The 19,829-nt window shown below is 39.3% G+C and overlaps 1 protein-coding gene across 38 annotated transcripts in view; it reads left to right on the top strand.

Moving 5' to 3' along the window:
• camk2d1 (calcium/calmodulin-dependent protein kinase (CaM kinase) II delta 1) overlaps window positions 1–19,829 on the top strand; it is a 96,615-nt gene that overhangs the window by 65,259 nt on the left and 11,527 nt on the right. For 7 of the 38 annotated variants that reach the window (XM_069159085.1, XM_069159086.1, XM_069159080.1 and 4 more), the window contains exons 7-14: window positions 4,393–4,495; window positions 6,036–6,119; window positions 8,625–8,719; window positions 9,430–9,552; window positions 9,659–9,742; window positions 9,904–9,946; window positions 11,877–11,917; window positions 19,122–19,166. In XM_069159085.1, coding sequence (XP_069015186.1) covers window positions 4,393–4,495; window positions 6,036–6,119; window positions 8,625–8,719; window positions 9,430–9,552; window positions 9,659–9,742; window positions 9,904–9,946; window positions 11,877–11,917; window positions 19,122–19,166 — 618 coding nt within the window. Of the gene's footprint in view, window positions 1–4,392; window positions 4,496–6,035; window positions 6,120–8,624; window positions 8,720–9,429; window positions 9,553–9,658; window positions 9,743–9,903; window positions 9,947–11,876; window positions 11,918–13,630; window positions 13,664–17,149; window positions 17,210–19,121; window positions 19,167–19,829 lie in introns of all 38 variants that reach the window. The other 31 variants (XM_069159062.1, XM_069159063.1, XM_069159056.1 and 28 more) reach the window with 7 other exon arrangements.

Here is a 19,829-nt window from a genome sequence, read left to right as displayed (position 1 = left end):
GCCTTCACTGTCATTTTAGTAATGAAGTGGTCAGCTTTGATAGAAACTTCTTTTAACTCTATCATAATTATTTTATTTTTTTTGCTATTTAAGGTAAATAGTCAGTCTAAATGGCCTATTTAAACTGACTATTTGAGTGCCTTTAAGCAGCTCATCATGGTTGAATATGTTTGGAGTTTGTCCATTACGTCCCCAGTGGTCTTTTTCCCCCCCATCTCTAATGTCGCTTTTTCTCACTGTGGTTTTCTCCCAAATCTCTAATTTGCCAATCAAATGAACCGGGTGTGTCTGAGGTTGGGTTTACCTGCAGCAAAAATAAGCTTGCATTTTGCATTCGTTGACTGCTCTCTCTCTTCGCTCTGATTGGCTGTTGCCAGGCAGCTGTCAAGGATCACTGCAGAAACACAAAGACAAACAAATACAACCAAAACAAATAAGCAAGCTGCAGAGCAGATGCACTATGAAAAGCAGCCATGTTGTGTGTATTCTCTTGATTTCAATTCTCCAGAAAATGAGCTTGGGTAGTGCAGGGAGTCCGAAACGCAAACGCACCTACAGGCACACTCTGGAAAACGATACATAACTGTATAAAGTTACATGGTTTTACAGAGTTCTGATAAAGTGCTACACTTTATGTGGAAAGTCTAGACACGTAGATGTATTGCATGCTGGAATCATAGCTTTTACGGAAGAAAAAAAACTATAAATTGAATTAAGAATTTAAGCTGAGAAATTCTCTTTAAACTTCAATATTGCTAGTAAACATGCCAGACATATGCTAGTTTTTCTCATGAATTTAGAATTGTTGGTTGGATGAAACAAGACACCTCAAACTTTTGAAAATGTGATGGATATTTGTAACAATTTCAACCTTTGATAAACTATAATTATTGGGCTAATTGAGAAAAGCATCACTTCAACAAATAATGAAAACAGTCTGCCCAAAAAGAAAGCCGATTTGTTGGTTCCCCCTAATCTTGTTACCCTAGGTCTCTTTTTCCATTCACATTTACGTTATTGATGAAAAGGCTTCTGAACCATATAAAAAAACAACACGTTACAGGTAAACATGTAAATGAATGGGTAGATAAATGATGACGGGTTTCGAGGACCCCTTGAGCGGTTTGAGTGTTCACATTTTTCAGTCACTTCCAAGTCTCCACAACTCAAACCAGTTGAACACCTCTGGGAGATTTTTCATTATCCACCCGTCAGCATTTGTCAGTAGCAGTCGGAGTCCACCAGACTGACGCAGAATCCAGAGACTGCTTTAGCAGGCCAGTAATTAGATTTACTCGATGGCTCGCTGTATTAGACAGAATCCAATTAGAGCCATTACACACCAGCAGCAAGGAAGGGAGCATAAATCCTGATCAACCTGATATGAACTTCAGTTGTTACACAAATGCAGAAAGACGTGTATTTGTGTCCGTGAACAATTTGCTGATGTGACAGCATATCAGTCAGTGAACCTGACCACATCTTGCTTATTGCTATCACTGTTTGTTTTCTGTGTAGTTGTATTTATCACCCTGCAGGGTAGACTGTGTTAACATATGTATGGCTGTTGTAACTTTGCATGCAGGCCTGGAAGCTACACTAGGTTGTAATTGACAGCTGTTAGAATGCTTTTATGGTTTAGGGATTCGTAAAAGAAAAGAAAAGAAAAAAAAAAAAAAAAGCAGTGATGCATCCCACAGGCGTTAAAGTGCCTTCAATCCGCATGGCACTATCACATAAATAAACATAAAGCAAATTATAAAGCTTATAAACAAAACTTTTAGGGATGCAACCAATGTGGAACAGTCATTCAGACATATGTTTTCAAGTACACTTCCATTTTATTACAGGTAGGGTTTTATTGTCATAGTTTTGGCCCTCATTCTATCAGTTTTGATATTATATAAACTAAAATGCAGGAGCAGCCCATATGGGAAAAAAAAAAAAAGTCTCATTCTTATTCCCTTTACAACTTTTCTTTTTATCATATCTTCAGCATTGCTTAACAAACATTTTCCAAATAATCAAAAATTTTCATGTTTATGTTGTGGCCACCAGTTTAATTTTAGCTCAATTGAGTTTCAGGAGATGAGAAATCATGTTCTATTCTAACAGCAGCAAGTCCCAGCATTAGGAGACCTATGTACATGTGAATCAGCACACCAGTTTTCATTACGGAATCAAAATGTACGATGGTAGATGTAGTTAACCTCTCATTTTAGGATTTATTCAGTTTTGTACATCTGACATTATAATTTTTTTTTAATATTTTCTAACAAAGTTTTAACATTTTTGGACTAGTGTTTCACCTGCGAGTGTTTCATACCCGGCATAATTCTACATAATTGTAGACGATCTCACTGAGTCACATAACACTCACAAAATGTTTGAAAAATTGTGCTTCTTGGAGCATACCTGAAATAATGATACGTTGTACCTCTTAACTCCAATGGTGACATTTTGGGATAATGACATTGTTACAACAAGTAAGTGTGAGAAAGAAGAGCATTAGATGATAAACGGCTTATAAACGACCCATCGGCGCCAGATTATCTAAACAAGAGTGTTTGAAGCTATAAAGCAGAATTGAGAAGAAGCACTGCACCCAGTATATGAGGTTAGAAATGAACCAGTAAGATTGTCTGTATAATTTATCAGCTGCATAACATGGATACTTGGACATTGACCTACCCCCAGCATTAAGCATCAGGGTACACTGACATGATCAAACTCAAAACCTGTGCGACCCTCTTTCCTTTGTCTTTTTTTTCTTCCTTTTTACCTTCCCACTTGTTTACATGTTAATGTTTCATGTCTGGGATTGGGAGAATTGGAAAGCGGTGGGCTGTCTGCAGGGAGCGTTTGCAATGACTGCATGATACTGAAAAATGCATCAACACCAGCTCCTCCCTCTTTTCTCTTCCCATGTTTGCCTTCCTGTCCCCCCTCCTCTCCTCCTGACTCGCTGCCCACAGCATGCCCTCCTGAACTTGCACGACTCGCAATTTACACACGGTCCTCTAACTGCTCACATAACCTTGAAATATGAATGATTTCCGTGAATGACATGACTGATGCCTTTTGGACTTGAGAGCATAGAAAAGTAAAGGCATGCATAATGCATGAAGAGCTGTTCATTCTGGAACTCAATTTTCCCCAAAATGTGTTTATCGATTGTTACTTGTAAGAAATGCAGGAATGTTGAGGACAGTGTTGTCAAAGCCAGATAATGTTTTTTTCCATTCAGAATGTGGCACATTATGTTTCACAGGGGGGGGTGGTTGTGGTGGAAAGCGGGCAAAGTAGATGGCGGTTCACTATGTGAGGCTAAGGTTAGGGAAAGTGCATGGCTTTTGCCAAATGGTAATAAAGTAAGCGTGTCTTATGTGGTTAAAGGCTCTTTAGACTTAAATATCTAACCAAAGCCATGTCCTTTCCCAAACCTTAAACAAAGGCTGAGTGTTAGAAAGAACCGATAAAAATGAAATCGTTCTGTAGTTGCTACAGTTAGGTATTGTATAACATGATGTTGTTAAAAACCATAATGAGGATATGCACCGAAGAGCCAAAGCCTTCTGACAGCCTCTGCTGAGGACTCTGCAAACTCTCTCAAAGTGCCCCATGGAATCTGGCACCACGACACTAGCAGCAGATTGGTTGAGTCCTATAGGTTGTGTGTTGGAGCTGCTGCAGATCAGACTTGTTCCAGCACTTGCCCCAACACCTTGTCTCCTGTTCACGATTTGCCACACTGCTATCAAGTAATTGCGTGTAATTCTTGCAGAATAAAAGCAGCTTTCCTGTAGATCAACAGCAGCCTCCCCCTTTTTATATGACAGCTCAGTCATTTTGACTAATTTCAGTTCCTGTTTGTCTCCTTCAAAGAAACTGCTTAAAAATGTCAGAAAATACATCATTCATCCTCTCTGAGCATTTTCTGGGTTTTTGGCGTGAGTCACCATCAGCCTCTCTCACCAAGTCCTTCTCCGCCAGCCGGGCTCCCACTGTTAATTTTACTGCAGCTCTCCAGCATATTGTCCTACCATGCTGAGGTCTGCCATGGCCCCTGACTGAACCCGAATGGAATCAGGCTCAATAGGAGTCGTTGTGTGTGTAGAGGCTGGACTCTGACATGCCTTCCTGCAGTAGACCTTTTATCTGTTTGACCTTTGAGGCCTCAGCTATTAGTCTGAACTGCTGAATGCTCAAACACACTATGGCATCACTCCTTAATGTCACTGTGCTTTGCAATAACCCTTGCTGTAGTTTGACGAGCCTTTGAGGTGCCATTAACCAAAACGCTTTACCTCAGTCGTGTTTATTTTAATTTTAAACTGATGACACTATGTTAGTGCCAGATGCTGAAAGTTTTTCTATGTCTTTCACTTCAAGCCGGAGAATTTGCTTCTAGCCAGCAAGTTGAAGGGCGCAGCCGTTAAACTGGCAGATTTTGGCCTGGCCATTGAAGTGCAGGGAGAGCAACAGGCATGGTTCGGTGAGTACGCTTGACTTCCTCGTTTTTGTTTTTTTTGTAATTCTGTGATAGTTTATTTTCTCAATTGCTTCAAATATGCATTTTTCTGAAATATATTAATGACGTGATACACGTGTTGGCTTGACACTTGAGGTGTAAAACTTCCCTAAATCCAGATCTGATTTCAGTTCAATTTTATTTTATTTACACGTCGCCAAATCATAGCACAAATTCTTTACAGAGTAAGGAGCTATTGAAAGTAACACTGCAACATTATAGAAAGAAATCCATAAATGTGATTCCGATACAAGCAAACATATAGCGACAGTGGAAAGAAAAAAAACTCCCTTTTAATAGGAAGAAACTTCAGAAAGAATCAAGTTTGCATTGTATGTGTGCCGCTGATACAAAACATTACGATGACCCCTTCCCAACGGGGATTTGCATGGACTCTACATCATTTCTGAAGGTGCCTTGTTTGATCTGGCACCAAGACATGAGCAGACAATTTTTTAAGTCCTGTAAGTGGCATATTGGAGTCAGCGAGGCTCTGCCTTGTTTTTAGCTCATATCCCGACACTGTATGCCGGTTCATGGCTTGTCCCTCCTCGGACCACAGTGACTAGGCACTCAGCACTGCTCACTGGGAGAACCCAAGAACTGCTGTTGACTCAAGAGATTCTCTGACCCAGTCGTATGGCCAAAAGAATTTGGCTCCTATTAAAGTGGCAATGGTCTTGACAGATGATTTATGAAATCGGTTAATGTTTTGATTCGTCGGTGCATGTGCATTAACGACAGTTTAAATTGGTATCAAATCTCCTTTAATTCTTTACAATTGTTTTGTTACCTCATGTTTTGTTATTTTCCTCCTTTCGTCCTTTACGGCATTTTGCCGATGCACAAATCAAATTTTGGAAATCTTCTTTCACAAGACAGTATAAAATGTGTGCCGTTCCTCTCTCTGTTGTCCCCAGGAAAGCATCCGAAGACTGAGCTTATGAAATAAATTGAAATAGATTGACGACATTTTTGTCCTGGTTTTGAATTTCTTTAAACATCTAAATCTATCCAAAACTATGCCATTCTGTCATGGGAGCCCCGTCTACCCACCTAAAGGGACTAGGTGTGCCACTGCTCTCGGCTCTTATCTCAAGTGTGGTTTGGATGGATATCAGGCCCAGTTCTGTGTCGCTATTCCTTGTAGAACTGAGAAATAATTAGTCTATTCCCCCAGCACCCAGGCTCCATCTGGAACCAGTTCACTTTGTCGTCAGACTTTACGACTAGTTGTACGACCCACAGGGTCTGCTGGTAATTTGAACTTGTTTTAAAAGTTGGCTGCAGGTTACTGGTCATGAGCCAAACTACATTCCCGCAGGGGGTGTTTTCTTTTTTGGAGCTTGTTAACCTCGGCTCATAAACTTACTCAACTTTACTGGACACTGATCCTTAGCTACTGTGAAATGTTTGCCTTTTAGGACGCAGGCCTAACAAGCTTTTAATAGACATCTACATATAGGAGGTGCCCACGTTTAATGTTTCTGTGTGTGTGCTTTAGGTTTTGCTGGAACACCAGGGTACCTTTCTCCAGAGGTGCTGAGGAAAGATCCTTATGGCAAGCCAGTGGACATGTGGGCCTGTGGTAAGATCTTCTGCTAACCTGTCACTTTTCAGAAGAAAACAAAAAAAAAGACTAGAGGGAGCTTCACAGAGTAGCTGCTTTATTATTAGTTGCACACAAACGTCATGGCTTGAAACAGTCAATCGGAAGCCTCGCCAGCCAATGGACTGACACTACTATTATATTCTTGGATTATAACTATGGATTTATTAATGTGGAAGTATCATTAATGGTCCGACTGGTAAAATGGGCTAATTCTCACTGCTTCATACACTGTCGGGTCGGTTAATTTCAAATATCGTAATTTGGTTATTAATGATCTTTAACTGCAGAGTAACCAGTAATTGAAGCTGTCACATAAATGTAGTGCAATAAAACGTTCAGTATTTGTTACCAAGATTGATTTGATACGTTGAATACATTGAATGAATGACTGGATGCATAAACTTAAAACGGCAATGGTTCCAACATGCCATTTGTTTTAAACATCTGGTGTTTGGCATATGTATATAGTTAGTTTTTAGGTAATGAGCACATAATAATACAAATTTGGTCGGGAATATTACTTTATTTAAACTTTTCAGATTATCCAAATTCTTGTCACTTCTTAATTTATTTATTTTTTGTCACTGCTCTGGCCACAGTCATAGCCATTATGTATGAAGGTTCCTCGTCCGTCTCATTCTTACGAATGTGATATCTCGGGAACACTTTTAGGAGTTTCCTCAAACGTTCTCTCAGTCCTAACGATTAACTGATTAGATTTTGGTGGTCAAAAGTAAACTCAAGTTCATGCCATATTGTAAACGGGATATTTTGGGAATGCCTTCGGTTATCAGGACGCTACTATTTTAAGCGCATTGAGGTTACTTTTGTTCCGGTGCTATATAAATACAATTGAATTGAATAGTGTGACCTCATCCCATCTGCCCATCCCATTCTCATGACTGCCTCAAAGGAATTTTTTCAAACTCAGCACAAATGTTCACTGCGACTGAAAGGATGCATCGATGAGATGTTGAGTGTCAAAGGTCGAGGCCACTGTGACCTGGCGTTTGTCCCATCCATCGATTATAATGAATGTGTTATCTCAGGAACACCTTGATAGAATCTCCTCGGATTTGGCAAAGACATTCACTTGGACTCAAGGATGAACTCATGAGATTTCTGTGGCCAAAAGTCACTGTGAGCGAATGGTTAAACGGCAAGTTTAAAATCCCTTATGCGTCAACAAACTGTCATCTGAAAACAATTTTTTTTAACTCATTCGCAAAAACATTTGTTTATTGGAGAGCTGTATGAAGCTTACACAGGCTGCTGTCCGTGGCTCTGTGAAGATTATTTAGCCTGAGTAAATGAAATGCAAGCAATGAGTGCTGATAAAATAGACATTGACAATAACCAAACACTGCTATTAGCTCACCACCATTTCATGCAGTCGTTTCAGCTGGGTGAGCGCGAGTCTGTATGCGTGCGCTCCTCATTGGTTTGTCTACCACAGACAAGTACAGAGGGCTCCAAGCTCTTGAATTAATCATTGCTCATGCTCATTACACACACTTCAGATGGGCTAGGCCACCTGGGCCTGACATGTCAGACACACACACTGTGTAAAACACGCACTCGTCCTCCTTTAAACACGCCTGCGCTAACTCACTGAGTTCACAGCAACAATAGCCGGTGTTGTTTGTGGTCAGACTCTCAGCATCAGATGGTCCTTTCATCTTTTCCTGGCAACTGCCCGGCCAATCAAAAACCCCGCTCCGGGTAACATCAGCAAACACAAGCGCTCAGTGTGTCTGCTACCAAACTGTTCTTTATTTAGACATCACGTATTTGTAGACATTTATTGTATTTATTTCTCACTTTCGATGCGGCTTTTGAAGAGCAATGGATTTGAGGATTAAGTCATGAACATTATGTGTTCTGTGTTTGTATTCCTAATTTGCAAATACAAGTGGCAAAGCAGACCAAAAATTCAAAACATTGCTTGTCTGAGGTGGAAAAATTGGTGATAAAAGCAAAACGGAAACAAACAGATAGTACATAAATGATGAAGTATGTGGCTTCAACATCAGCTGAAGCTTCCGCTCCACTGGAGAGAGGATATACGGATGAAAACATCAAATCTGAGTGGAGCAATGTAAAAACAGCAACCTTCCTCATAGGAACACCAAAAAAAGTCATGTCCTGTTTCCATGTTTTCTACATATTTATTTCCTGCTTTTTCACCGTCTGAGATTTGAAGGTCTTTTATTTACATAGTTTCAAGGCATTGGAAATGAAGATTATCACCACCAGCTGTTTATCTTGATAAAATAACTCCTAATAATCACGAAAGGGTAGTGGATATATTCATTTGCATTTCTTGGTGATTTTCATGAAATTTGGTTAGAATTCCTAAAACTTCTGCTTTAAAATGTATTTGATCACAAAGTGAGCTCCCTGTTGAGATTATAATTTACCGTGTGTGTGTGTGTGTGTGTGTGTGTGTGTGTGTGTGTGTGTGTGCGTGTGCGTGCGCAGGTGTGATCCTCTACATTCTCCTGGTGGGATATCCTCCATTCTGGGACGAGGACCAGCACAGACTCTACCAGCAGATAAAAGCTGGCGCTTATGATGTGAGTTATACACTCACACACTCCCTTTCTCTCCTCTATTATCAAATCTAAATCACAAATAACTTGATAAAACAATTACAAAATAAAGAGTTTCAAACAAACAATGCACCTTAAAGGAACCCTGTGGAGTTGTTGACCATTGCTACAGCAAGTTACATATATATTTTGTTGTCAACACAAGCTGGTCTATTGAAATATGCCTGCTGCTGTAATACCATGGGGTGTTACCAGCAGGTGTGTGTTTCTTTAAAATTTAAATCAGGACATTTCCAACTTTTCAATTATAGACATGGTGGAGACCTATTTTGTTTTCTAAAGGTTTAGAGCTTCAGTAATCTGACTTTAGCCCAGAGTGCATAAGTGGATTGTTGGATATTCGTAGATTCTTTGAACTGACCTTTATAAGGGACAGAAATTAAGTTTACTTGTTTAATACATGGAATGGTGTGTATAGGAGTTTAGTCAACATACTTTTTTTTTTTTTTACTTGTAATTATAATTGACATTAATTTAGAGAAATCAGACAGTTTATAGATTTAATCCTGGTATTTCAGTAGCTGTAAATATAGATAGCAACACTGTGGATGTATTGGTAGCTATGGATATTGTGTTGAAGATGGCCAATATGCAGACAGACAGCAGAAGTGGACAGCGAGATGAAAGATAGTCGGACACTGAAAACGGTCTCCATGATCTCATTCCTGGAACAGTTCCCTTCTCCAGAGTGGGACACGGTGACCCCGGAGGCCAAAGACCTGATCAACAAGATGCTGACCATAAACCCAGCCAAAAGAGTCACCGCCACAGATGCACTTAAACACCCCTGGATCTGCGTAGGTGTCACACAAACCACTTTCACATCCGCTTCCTCCGGTCCTCTTTTAACGATCTCCTCATTGACACCTGATGACACTAAATACTGTCTCCCTGTGTTCACAGCAACGCTCCACTGTGGCATCCATGATGCACAGACAGGAGACGGTGGAGTGCCTCAAGAAATTCAATGCTAGAAGGAAACTCAAGGTGAGTGACAACAACTGGGCCAATACCTCAGAAGAGTTCACGCAGTCATCTTTATAAAAAGATCAGCAGAATCCTGCCCCACAAGATTTTAATCATTAACCTTTCAGCCTTTGTAAATATAGCAGTTTGTTTCTCTCAGTGTCCATTCTCTCTCTTTGTAGGGTGCTATCCTGACCACTATGCTCGCCACTCGCAACTTCTCAGGTAGGGCTGAAGCAGCAATTATAAATGGTTACATTTGTTCCTAGTCCCACCTGAGGTATTGATTCCCTTGTAAGGCACTGTCATACGTTTTCACTTCCTGAAAGAGCGTTATTGATGACTTTTTTTTTTTTCTTTGACACCTGTTTAACTCTGTGTATATTTTCTATTGGTTTATTGTTTAAGATGCTGCTCCTTTGAGAGCAGCTGGTTTTTTTTATGTGCTGGCTTTTAAAGCCCATTAGGCTCCATCTGTCCTTCTTTATAAACTGCTACCAACAAAGACTTGAGTGGCCGTACAGATCGATCCCATCTACAGGTCATTTTAAAGGGCACAGCATTCAAACTTCTGTTAAATGTTATTGATTGCATTTCTTTATAACAAATGACAGGAAAACCTACTTAGTCTCATTTACTTCATCTTTATTTTTGTAATCTCTGAACTGTCAGTGTTTAATCAATATCAGTGTAAACATGTCCTTAGTGTTTACTTTTGTTTTTCTCCCTTCTCCTTCTTGTGTGGTAACTTGTGTGTAAGGTAAGAGTTCTTGGTGTAGTTGGCACTTCTCCACAGTGCTGAACTACATTTCTGAGGCATGTCATGTCTGTCAAAGCACCATTATAAAGCTTTCAGCTGACGTACAGCATCTATTGGTGGCCACATCCGGAGGAAAACACTTTATTTGAAAAACAAAAATTCCCAGTTTTCTGAATTGAATAATAATACACATATTTCAGTCACAATACCTTATATAGATTTGGTTTTTTTTATAAAAATGTAATTTGTTATATATTCAGACTTTTACTGCATTCACAGTGGCTAAATGTTTGAGTGTAGACCCAACATTTACAAATAACCATCACAATATGCTAGTACTTTTTATATTTGAAATATCTTCATATATATATATATATACATACAATTTACATCTACTTACAATTTATGTATTTCAGAAGATCAAAAAGAAACGTGCACATATTGTCATTCATATTTTGTCGTACGTATACAAATTATAAATTGCTACATAGGTGTTATAAGCATACACCCTTATAATATTTGTTATATGTAAAGACTGGAAGAAATACATAGCCATCACTAAATGCAATTTAATGGTTTATCATGTATATGTAATATCTACTGTATACTTGTTTAATGTATTGCTATATTTATTGAGATATTTCAGTAGGGACCAAAGTGCCGGACTGTTCATGTTATTGCCATGGTAGCAAGCATGGCTACAAATTCTACACACAGGGGCCAGAAGCTGGTTTCATAGCTGTAGCTAAATGTAGAACAAATCTACCTCAGACAGACTGGATAAAGTTGAAACTAGATAGATAGATAGAGCGAGAGATACTTTATCAATCCCTCAAGGGAAATGTTATGTCCTTTTCAATGTTTTCCTCTAATATGGCTGCTAAAAGCTATCTGATGTCACTGCAAAGCTTCTATCAGTTACTAAACATGCTCATGTCTATGGTTTGACAATCCCTCCTGCCAATAAACTCCTACCTGTTGTGGAGATTCGAACTCCAAATTCCCCGTGCTGCTCTCCCTGCCACTACCGATCATCTGCTCCGTGTCTCAGATTGTTTTTGCATGTTAACTGAAAAGTAGGAGGTCATTCATTGGTCACAAATACCTGAGGAAACATTCACCACTCACTCGCATGAGTGTAATTGCATGTTTCAGACTAATGATTCACTAAGTTTTATTTTATCTCCTGTCTTAATTTGCATTTCTCTCCAATTCTAGCAGGGCCCACTTTGAGGCTGCTAGTAATTGCCACCGTCTTGAATAGATTGTGTGTTTTTGATGTGTGTGTGTGTGTGTGTGTGTGTGTGTGTGTGTGTGTGTGTGTGTGTGTGTGTGTGTACTCGTTAATACCAGCTAGTCACTAATTTCCTTGCATGGTTTTCTTTGTCTCTGCAGTAGCCAAGAGCCTGCTGAACAAAAAGGCTGATGGTGTCAAAGTAAGTACATAATCCTGGTTTCATGAACAGACTGCTTCGATGTCATTTACTATTGTTTAACATATGCTGCTTATCCCACTGCACCTCAGCAGGTTTGTTCTCGTGTTTAAGTGTTCTTTGAATACTGTTATGTTAAAGGGATAAAACAGAAGCTTGGGTTTCCTCCCTGAAATCTTTCTTTCTCGGTGGGTGTGACATACTTCCCAGTAATGATCAGTAATGATTCCCTCATCTTCATTGTTTGCATTGATTAGTCAGACTGGCTCTGGTGGTTTCGACTGAACTCTGTTAACTAAGTCGAGCTCTAATATTTACTTGTGGTACATCATGTGACCGCTTACATCACTATACCTGAGGCCACTGACCACTTTTCGATTTTGGCGTCTGTTTTGGTGGAACATTTGCACTTGGGAATGCAGACTTTGGCACTGAAATGGCTAGATCCCTGCAAAAGGCCAAATATTCACCAAAATTTGCCATTTTCAGTGTGTAGGTGGCAGTTTCGCAGGTATGTTGTTGTTTTTTGCGACGGGGATTTTGCAAATGATAAAACAGATGGTGGGAAAGAAGGAGAATGTCGTCTGAAATGGTTGGCCTGTTGCAGGATTAGACTAACATTTTATAATGGTGGTGTACTACCTTTTCTCACTTTTAAAAGATCCTTTCCACATTATATTTTTCATTTTGCTTCCTTATGACAAATTTGTTCAATATTATAAGATACGAGATTTGTTTTCCATATGGGTTGCTTTTGTTGTGTTTGTTCGCCTTTTCATAATCAATGTTTATATCTTTGTCAATTGTATTTGTCAATGACCAAACTACGACTGCTGGTCAGTGCAGTTAACAGATTGCAAATGGCATTGTCTTACAAGGAACATCTACCTTCCATCGCCTCCTCCTGAAAGTGCTGGCACTAACAGTAAAGTAAATTATATTTTCATCGCATTGGAAGCAATATGCTGTCATAGTGTACAGTGGATTCATCAGAGCTTTTTCACTGAAAACAGCGGTTCTTGTAAAAACATGGCGTATGAGAGGGTGGTGTTGAACTATTTTGTCGATATGTGATAAAAAAACAAAGTAATTGGCTGAAAGAGGCAGAAAAGCTCTGCAGACCTGCAGATATTAACATAATTACTAATTGTTTAATTTGTCAGCTTTAATTCTCCGAATCAGGAATGTGTCTCTGAAGGCTCATGTTGATGTTTCCTCTGGCTCTGAGGTATTTCCCTTTTAAGCACACCCTTTTAAGCTAGCCTACCTAAAACGAGACCGTTTCTTTTGCTGTTGCTGAGCTCCTGCTGGTGGCAGTCCTTGTCTTCTCAATCCCAATAATTACTGTTTCTCTTGCTAACTACCACCTGTTTAATCAAATGAACCACTTGTACTGCTTCCGTGAATGCGACCTAACACTTGTGGTATGATGGCAATTTCTTCCCAGGAAGGTGCTTAATGCACTTAGTGAGCAAATGTATATGAGAAGATTGCAGTCACTGAATTAGGGATTTCATCTCCTCTGTATGGTTTCAACTAGTACTTAAGACACTGAATGCCTACTGCAATGTACTGGATGTTTCTGAAAAACCTTGTTTTCGAGAGGAAACATGAATGACAACGTGTGTGTGTGTGTGTGTGTGTGTGTGTGTGTGTGTGTGTGTGTGTTCGAGTCAGACATAGATTCAGTTTCTCTCTTCTTGTGCTGCATTGCAGAAAAGGAAGACGGACGGTACAGAACATTTAAGGGTAGGCCTTAGCTCGCTGCTGTTTTTTTTAGCCAGACTGACATCTGCAGTGGATAGTTAACAATAGACGCCTTATTGTTTTGAAATTCCACCACAACCACAGTGCTGCTTGGGGCTGGGGATGCACGGCATTACTGTAGCAGGGACCCTCTGTCCCCTTAACAGAATGATACAGGGTTACTATGATACTGACTGATATTTAATTCAATTCGATTCAATTTGATTTATATAGCGCCAAATCAGGTTATTTCACGGCACTTGACACATTAAAGTCCTCACAGCAGAACTTTACAATATTATACAGAGAAACCCAACAATTCAACAATTCCCACATAAGCTAGGAGGGAAAAACTCCTCTTTATTGGGAGAAAAACCTCCAACAGAGGGAAGAAAAACTCCCTCTCAACAGGAAGAAACCTCCGACAGAACCAGGATTAGAGGTGGACGGCAATCTGCCTCGACCGGTTGGGGTGAGAGGAGAGCAGAGAGAGAAAAGAACAGCATAGAGATACAAGAGAAGAACTGTTGGTGGGGCCGACAATCACAGAGCAGAGACGTGCAGTTCCACCGCCGGGGACACCTGCAAAAGAAAGAACAGGAACTACGCGAGTGAGGGAACTGAATGGAGAAATTTAGGATTGAGTTCTTTATTCCCAACACATTGAAAAAAATTCAACTTAAACAGAAATGTGTCTTCTTTACTTGTAAAGACGGCTGTAGCTACCACTGAGGATTTTATTCAGGAAATGTGGGAGTTTTTTTTGCAACCTTAGAGGAATGTACAGTCTACAATAAAACAGCAGTGTGGGTACTTTACTGTCTGATTGCAGTGTTTTCAGACTCATGTTTCAAATACATAGGAGATTTATTTATATTGGACAACTTTTAGACCCCAAAATGTCAGAATACGTTTGAATACATTTTATTTATAAAGTGCTTATAGCAAATGAACTTGTCCCACGATACTTTACAGAACCCAGAACCCTCTGAAGCAGGCACTAAGGTGACGATGGCAAGGAAAAACAAAAATTTTATAAAGAAACATGATAATAATGATAACATTTGAAACCTTTTTGGTGCCATCAACATTTTCTGTTGAAGATCGGGGACCTGAGCTCCTGACCTCAATATTTCAAAAATTCTGGCTTACAGCCCTGCATCTGATATTGCTATTGAGCACCAGTCATTTTAGTTGACCAGCTTGTTTTTCAACTTAAAAGCCACAGCGACATAGTAAAATTGGCGAACATTGAGCATAATAGCTTTAATATTTCTATCATGAATTATATTCCATTGCACACTGTGAAAAGCGTGTCAGTGTGTTTGGTTCACTGCCAGAGACACTGTGGAAGTAGTCAACTTTTACCAAATCCAGTAGAATTAATACTCTCTTACTTTGAAAGTCTCTTAATGCTTTTATCATGAAAATATGTATGCCGTGATGCATGGGACATAACAATAGGTATCCCTGTACTGAATAAGTGTCACTCACGTTCACTCATTCCTCTTCCTGAGTTATCTGGATTGTGTAAAAAGTGTATCTTGGAAAATCAATTATCATTTATAATAAGTGTGTCCCCAGCCAAAAAAAATAAGCCATGGAGGTTGAGAAGTTGTAGTGTGTAGTTTTGTTTTTTCAGTATTGGAACCTTCTTTTTTTTTTTTTTCCACATAGTTCCTATTAGACCATATTAAGACCCTGACCCCACTCCTTCACCCTTAGTTTTGAAGCTAAATATTACCATAGATGTAGTCTTGTTATAGTAGCATTGATAAAATAGTAGTTTACAATCATATCAAACTGTTAGCAGGTCCTCATCACATCCGACTGGCATGTGGCCTAAGTGATGCTTTGAAGAAACACATTTTGAAGTCACCGATTTATTTTCTTTTTCCTGTTTCTGGCCATTCTCTTATCAACGAGTATGTTTACATGCACACATGCTCTGACTCTTTTCCTGGTTCTCAGCATGGACTGTGATTTTTGCATTCAATTGTTATTATTCATGTCAATGTAGACTTGATTTTGTCATTCTCGCTTTTCTTATTGCCAGTCACTTTCTGTCATTTCCAAGTACACAGTTAAAGCATTTTTGAGTGTTCTGAAAACAAAAGCATTGAATTAAAGACGTCACTTCTAATACGGCTCGTGCGAAAATGTAGTATCATGGTTACTTTTCAGATAAATAACAAAAAAGGAGGATTTTACAGCGTGCTGCTTTAAGTATAACTGACTCAGATTATAAAATGATCACTTGAAATTTGAGAAATACTATTTACCATATGACGTCTTTTGCAATGTCGCATTCAAATAAAAACGAAACTAAAATAAGCAATTAAATGAATTTACCCTAATCGAAGCAATCAAATCCTATAATAAATAATTAAGTTATTTAATAAAATACTTTATCATCAAGCGTGACAGTGTATAGCCCACTGCTGTTTCCTTTTCAAAGTAGAGTGGCCATATGCAGTGATTTTGTGTATTAACCAACCAACATAAAGCCTCTTACAGACAGCAGAGGGAAAACATAATGACAAATCTCTTGTCTAAAAATGTCACAACCCCAATTTTCTGCCACCCTTGCAGCATGTTGCTGAGGATTTGTGGTTCACCACGTTGGCCCAGACCCGCTTTTGGAAGATCCCCTCAACTTTCTGTCCTAATTCATTTTACTGTAGTAGACCCAATCAGTCAAATAAGAACTTTAAAGTCTTGCGAAACGGATAACATTTTATCGCAATAAATATATTTTGATATTAATATCTCAAAGAATGACATATTATCTCATGTGCCTTATCCAGGTGTCAAAGACATGGGAGCACATCAGAGTAGAAAACAGATTCCATACTCATAGAAAGGTTTTAGATAGATAGATAGATAGATAGATAGATAGATAGATAGATAGATAGATAGATAGATAGATAGATAGATAGATAGATAGATAGATAGATAGATAGATAGATAGATAGATAGATAGATAGATAGATAGATAAGACTTTATTAATCCCACATTGGGGAAATGTAGTCGTCACAGCAGAATAGAAACACAGTTAGGAAAAAAAAGTGCACACAAGAAGAAAAAATTCTAAATATGTATACACTAAAATAAGTGATTAAAAATATTTTTGTACAAAAAGTAAGACCAATCAATAAATATACACACACCTAAATAATTCTTCTTCTATACAGTAATCGGGTCATTTGTTTCTCACCACACTGTCTGTCTTTCTTCATCTTCCTTGGTTCCTTGGTTTACTAACTCCTGTTTTAACATCTGGTGATTGAAAGTTTGACGAGAGGTTTATTTGATTCACCCGTTCAAACTGGAGCTGAAGTATTTTGTGCGATGTGCGCATCGATGCTTGTCGGTGTTCCACTTTTCCCTCCACAGCCGCCTCTTGAAGAGCGATTGTTTGGACACTAAGCCTTGTCACTTCTGCCCTGTCCCGTCTGTCTACCTGTCTGTCCACTCTGTCCCTCCAGATCAACAACAAGGCTAATGTGGTCACCAGTCCCAAAGAGCCTGTCCCCACTCCTTCTCTGGTACACTGTCTGCCCGCCTGCCTGCCTTGCTGCCCGTGTGTTTGCATGACTGTCGATCTCTAACTATTCACCCGTCCATACTTTCAGTGACCTCTGTCCTGATCACACAGCTGTGTTCAACTCGTCTTTCCCAATTTACCGTGGATTTTTTTTTTATTTTATTTTTTTTTCATTTAGATTAAGAAACACATTTCTTTACTGATTGTGTAACATGCACTTCTGGATGGCTTTTTTTTGTTGTTGTTGCTCTGCCTCCTTGCTGTACATGGGCTACATTCTCCTCTGTTGTTGATGATGGGTGTAATGGCACTAGAGTCATTGCATGCTAACTGTGGCTAATACAGCATTGCTGCAGGTTTTAAGCCTTTGTTGTCAGCCAAACTGGAGACAACACTGGTTTGTTATTGGGTTAAGTGATGGAGGACAAATATATTACAACAGGAAATACCATTTGTAATGCTGAAATGTGTATTCGTTAACGTAGTAACACTGACACTAATGTTATAGGATTATGCTCCACTGAATTTTGTGTTTCTGGTACCACTTAGCCATAGCTCTTTGGGGAAGAAGCCTGTCAGCGGCTTGAATAAGAAGATCATTGCTATCCTAAACAAAACATCTGTAATTGACCCAGAATCCCAAACTGAATTAATGAGATTATTTGAATCTGTAGCTTCTGCCCACAGCCGGCGTCACACGCAACAGAATTTAAAGTTTGATCATGGGAATTTTTTTTTACGGAAATGGATCAAAACAAAGTCATAGTGTGTAACATGACAATTAATGTAGGTGTGAAGATGTAAGTTTCGTGTGTGTGTGTGTGTGTGTGTGGTAGGTATGGAGTGGGAAGACATGGTTAGCCTCGCTAACATAAGACATTTACCTTGGTCACCTGCTGTTCTGAAGCTGACTAATCAACATTAACTTTTTTTCTTTTTTTTTTTGTCTCATTGATACGCAAACGGTAACGTGAAAACATTAGTTTGTGGTTTCAGGGGGGGATTATGTGTCAGTACAACTTCTTGGCAAACACCCCTGTAAAAACGCATGTTGTCATCTTAATACATTTAAATCCATTTACTGATTAAGAGATGATACACACGCCCTTTAGTCAGCTGGAGATATCGATGCCCTTATTCTTTAAGTTTGGACAAAGCCAGGCTAGCTGTTCCCCCTGCTTCCAGTCTTTTCACTAACCAGTATTCCAGCTCTATAAGTGCACAGACATCTTCTCATCTTGCTGTGGGAGAAAAGCAAATCGGCTTATTTCCCAAAATATTGAACTCCACCTTCATTTTTTTTTTTTTTTAGTTTTATACCTTTGGACTTTTTAACAAACAAGAAATGTTCTAACACAGATACTCACCTTTAGTACTTATAATTGAGACCGAAGAGTTCCACAGTCATCCAAACCTTGGATGTAGCGGGTCCCAAACATTTTTCATGCGAAGAACTGAGATTTCTACCTCTGGATTCCTGGATGTCCCTGCAAATGTCTTCGCTTTTCCACATGTAGAGAGTTACACTCATGCTGACAGTCACACACGCTCCTGAAAAAAGGTTGTATCCTATGATTGTTCGCCAGGAAAGGCAGCTAATTTACTGTAGCGTCTGTGTCTCATGTCAGTTACGTCATCTTGTCACCATTCCTGAGTGAAACCTGATCATCTGTGGTGAAAGACTTGAAAGACTTTACATGATCTGTGTCGAGTAGTACTGCCGTGTTCTGTGGTGATTTATGTTTTTAGTAACGACTTGTTTTCCCCAAATAGCAATCATGTTCTGTTTTAAACTCTTCCTTCACCATTTTTATTTTGTCTCCTTTGCTAAATGCTTTCTTGTCGATCTCACTTCCTAACTCCCTTTCACTCTGCACCAACATCTCTTCCTACTGTTGGTCCTCTCTAATCAGGAGCCTCAAACCACTGTTATCCACAACCCAGCTGATGGAAACAAGGTATACAGCTGGACAGATGCTGCTCTGACGCTGTAGTTTGCTGCTGATGTGTGTGTCATTTAGAGTAGAGCCTAAATGTTGCTTCTGGTGGTGATATCTGTGTGCCATTGGTTGGTCTTAAAACTCGTATGTCATGTGAGAAAACGCGGGACTGCAGGTTCTATGGATTAAATATTGCATGTTTATTAACTGTTGCATGTGATTCTTTCTCTAAACGTTGGTCATCTGTTACAGTTTTGTGCGTTGCTTACTATTCTGAGTATTAATGCTATTGTGTCGTCGTGTGTGATCTTCAAATATTTCACAACATATCGTGAGGTGTTTTTTTTTTTTTACCGTTTCAGAAGCATCGTCATCGTAACGTCAGTTTTTAAAGTTGTGTGATGAAGGGATTATGCATGCAACTGGAACACATCCAGACCATGCAATGGCACGGTGAACAAAAGCTGTTCCAACCCCAATCCTTTTCCATCTACCGTGTCGAAGAGATCTTCTTGTGCTCACATATGGATCTACATTATCATGTATTATCCATTCAATAACATTGTAGGAACATGTGCATGAACATGAACTGGTATTTTTTTTAGCTTTGTGCATTGACAGGATGCTGTTGTAGCTCATAGCGTAGCAAACAGCCAATGTTCGTGTGCATAGTAAAATGAG

Source organism: Embiotoca jacksoni, unplaced genomic scaffold (genome assembly GCF_022577435.1).
Source record: "Embiotoca jacksoni isolate LCO1_2020_lvr unplaced genomic scaffold, fEmbJac1.0.p SCAF_24, whole genome shotgun sequence".
NCBI classification, from domain to species: Eukaryota; Metazoa; Chordata; class Actinopteri; family Embiotocidae; genus Embiotoca; species Embiotoca jacksoni.
Note: the sequence above shows the minus strand (reverse complement) of the source record. Positions and strands in the feature narration are given on the sequence as shown.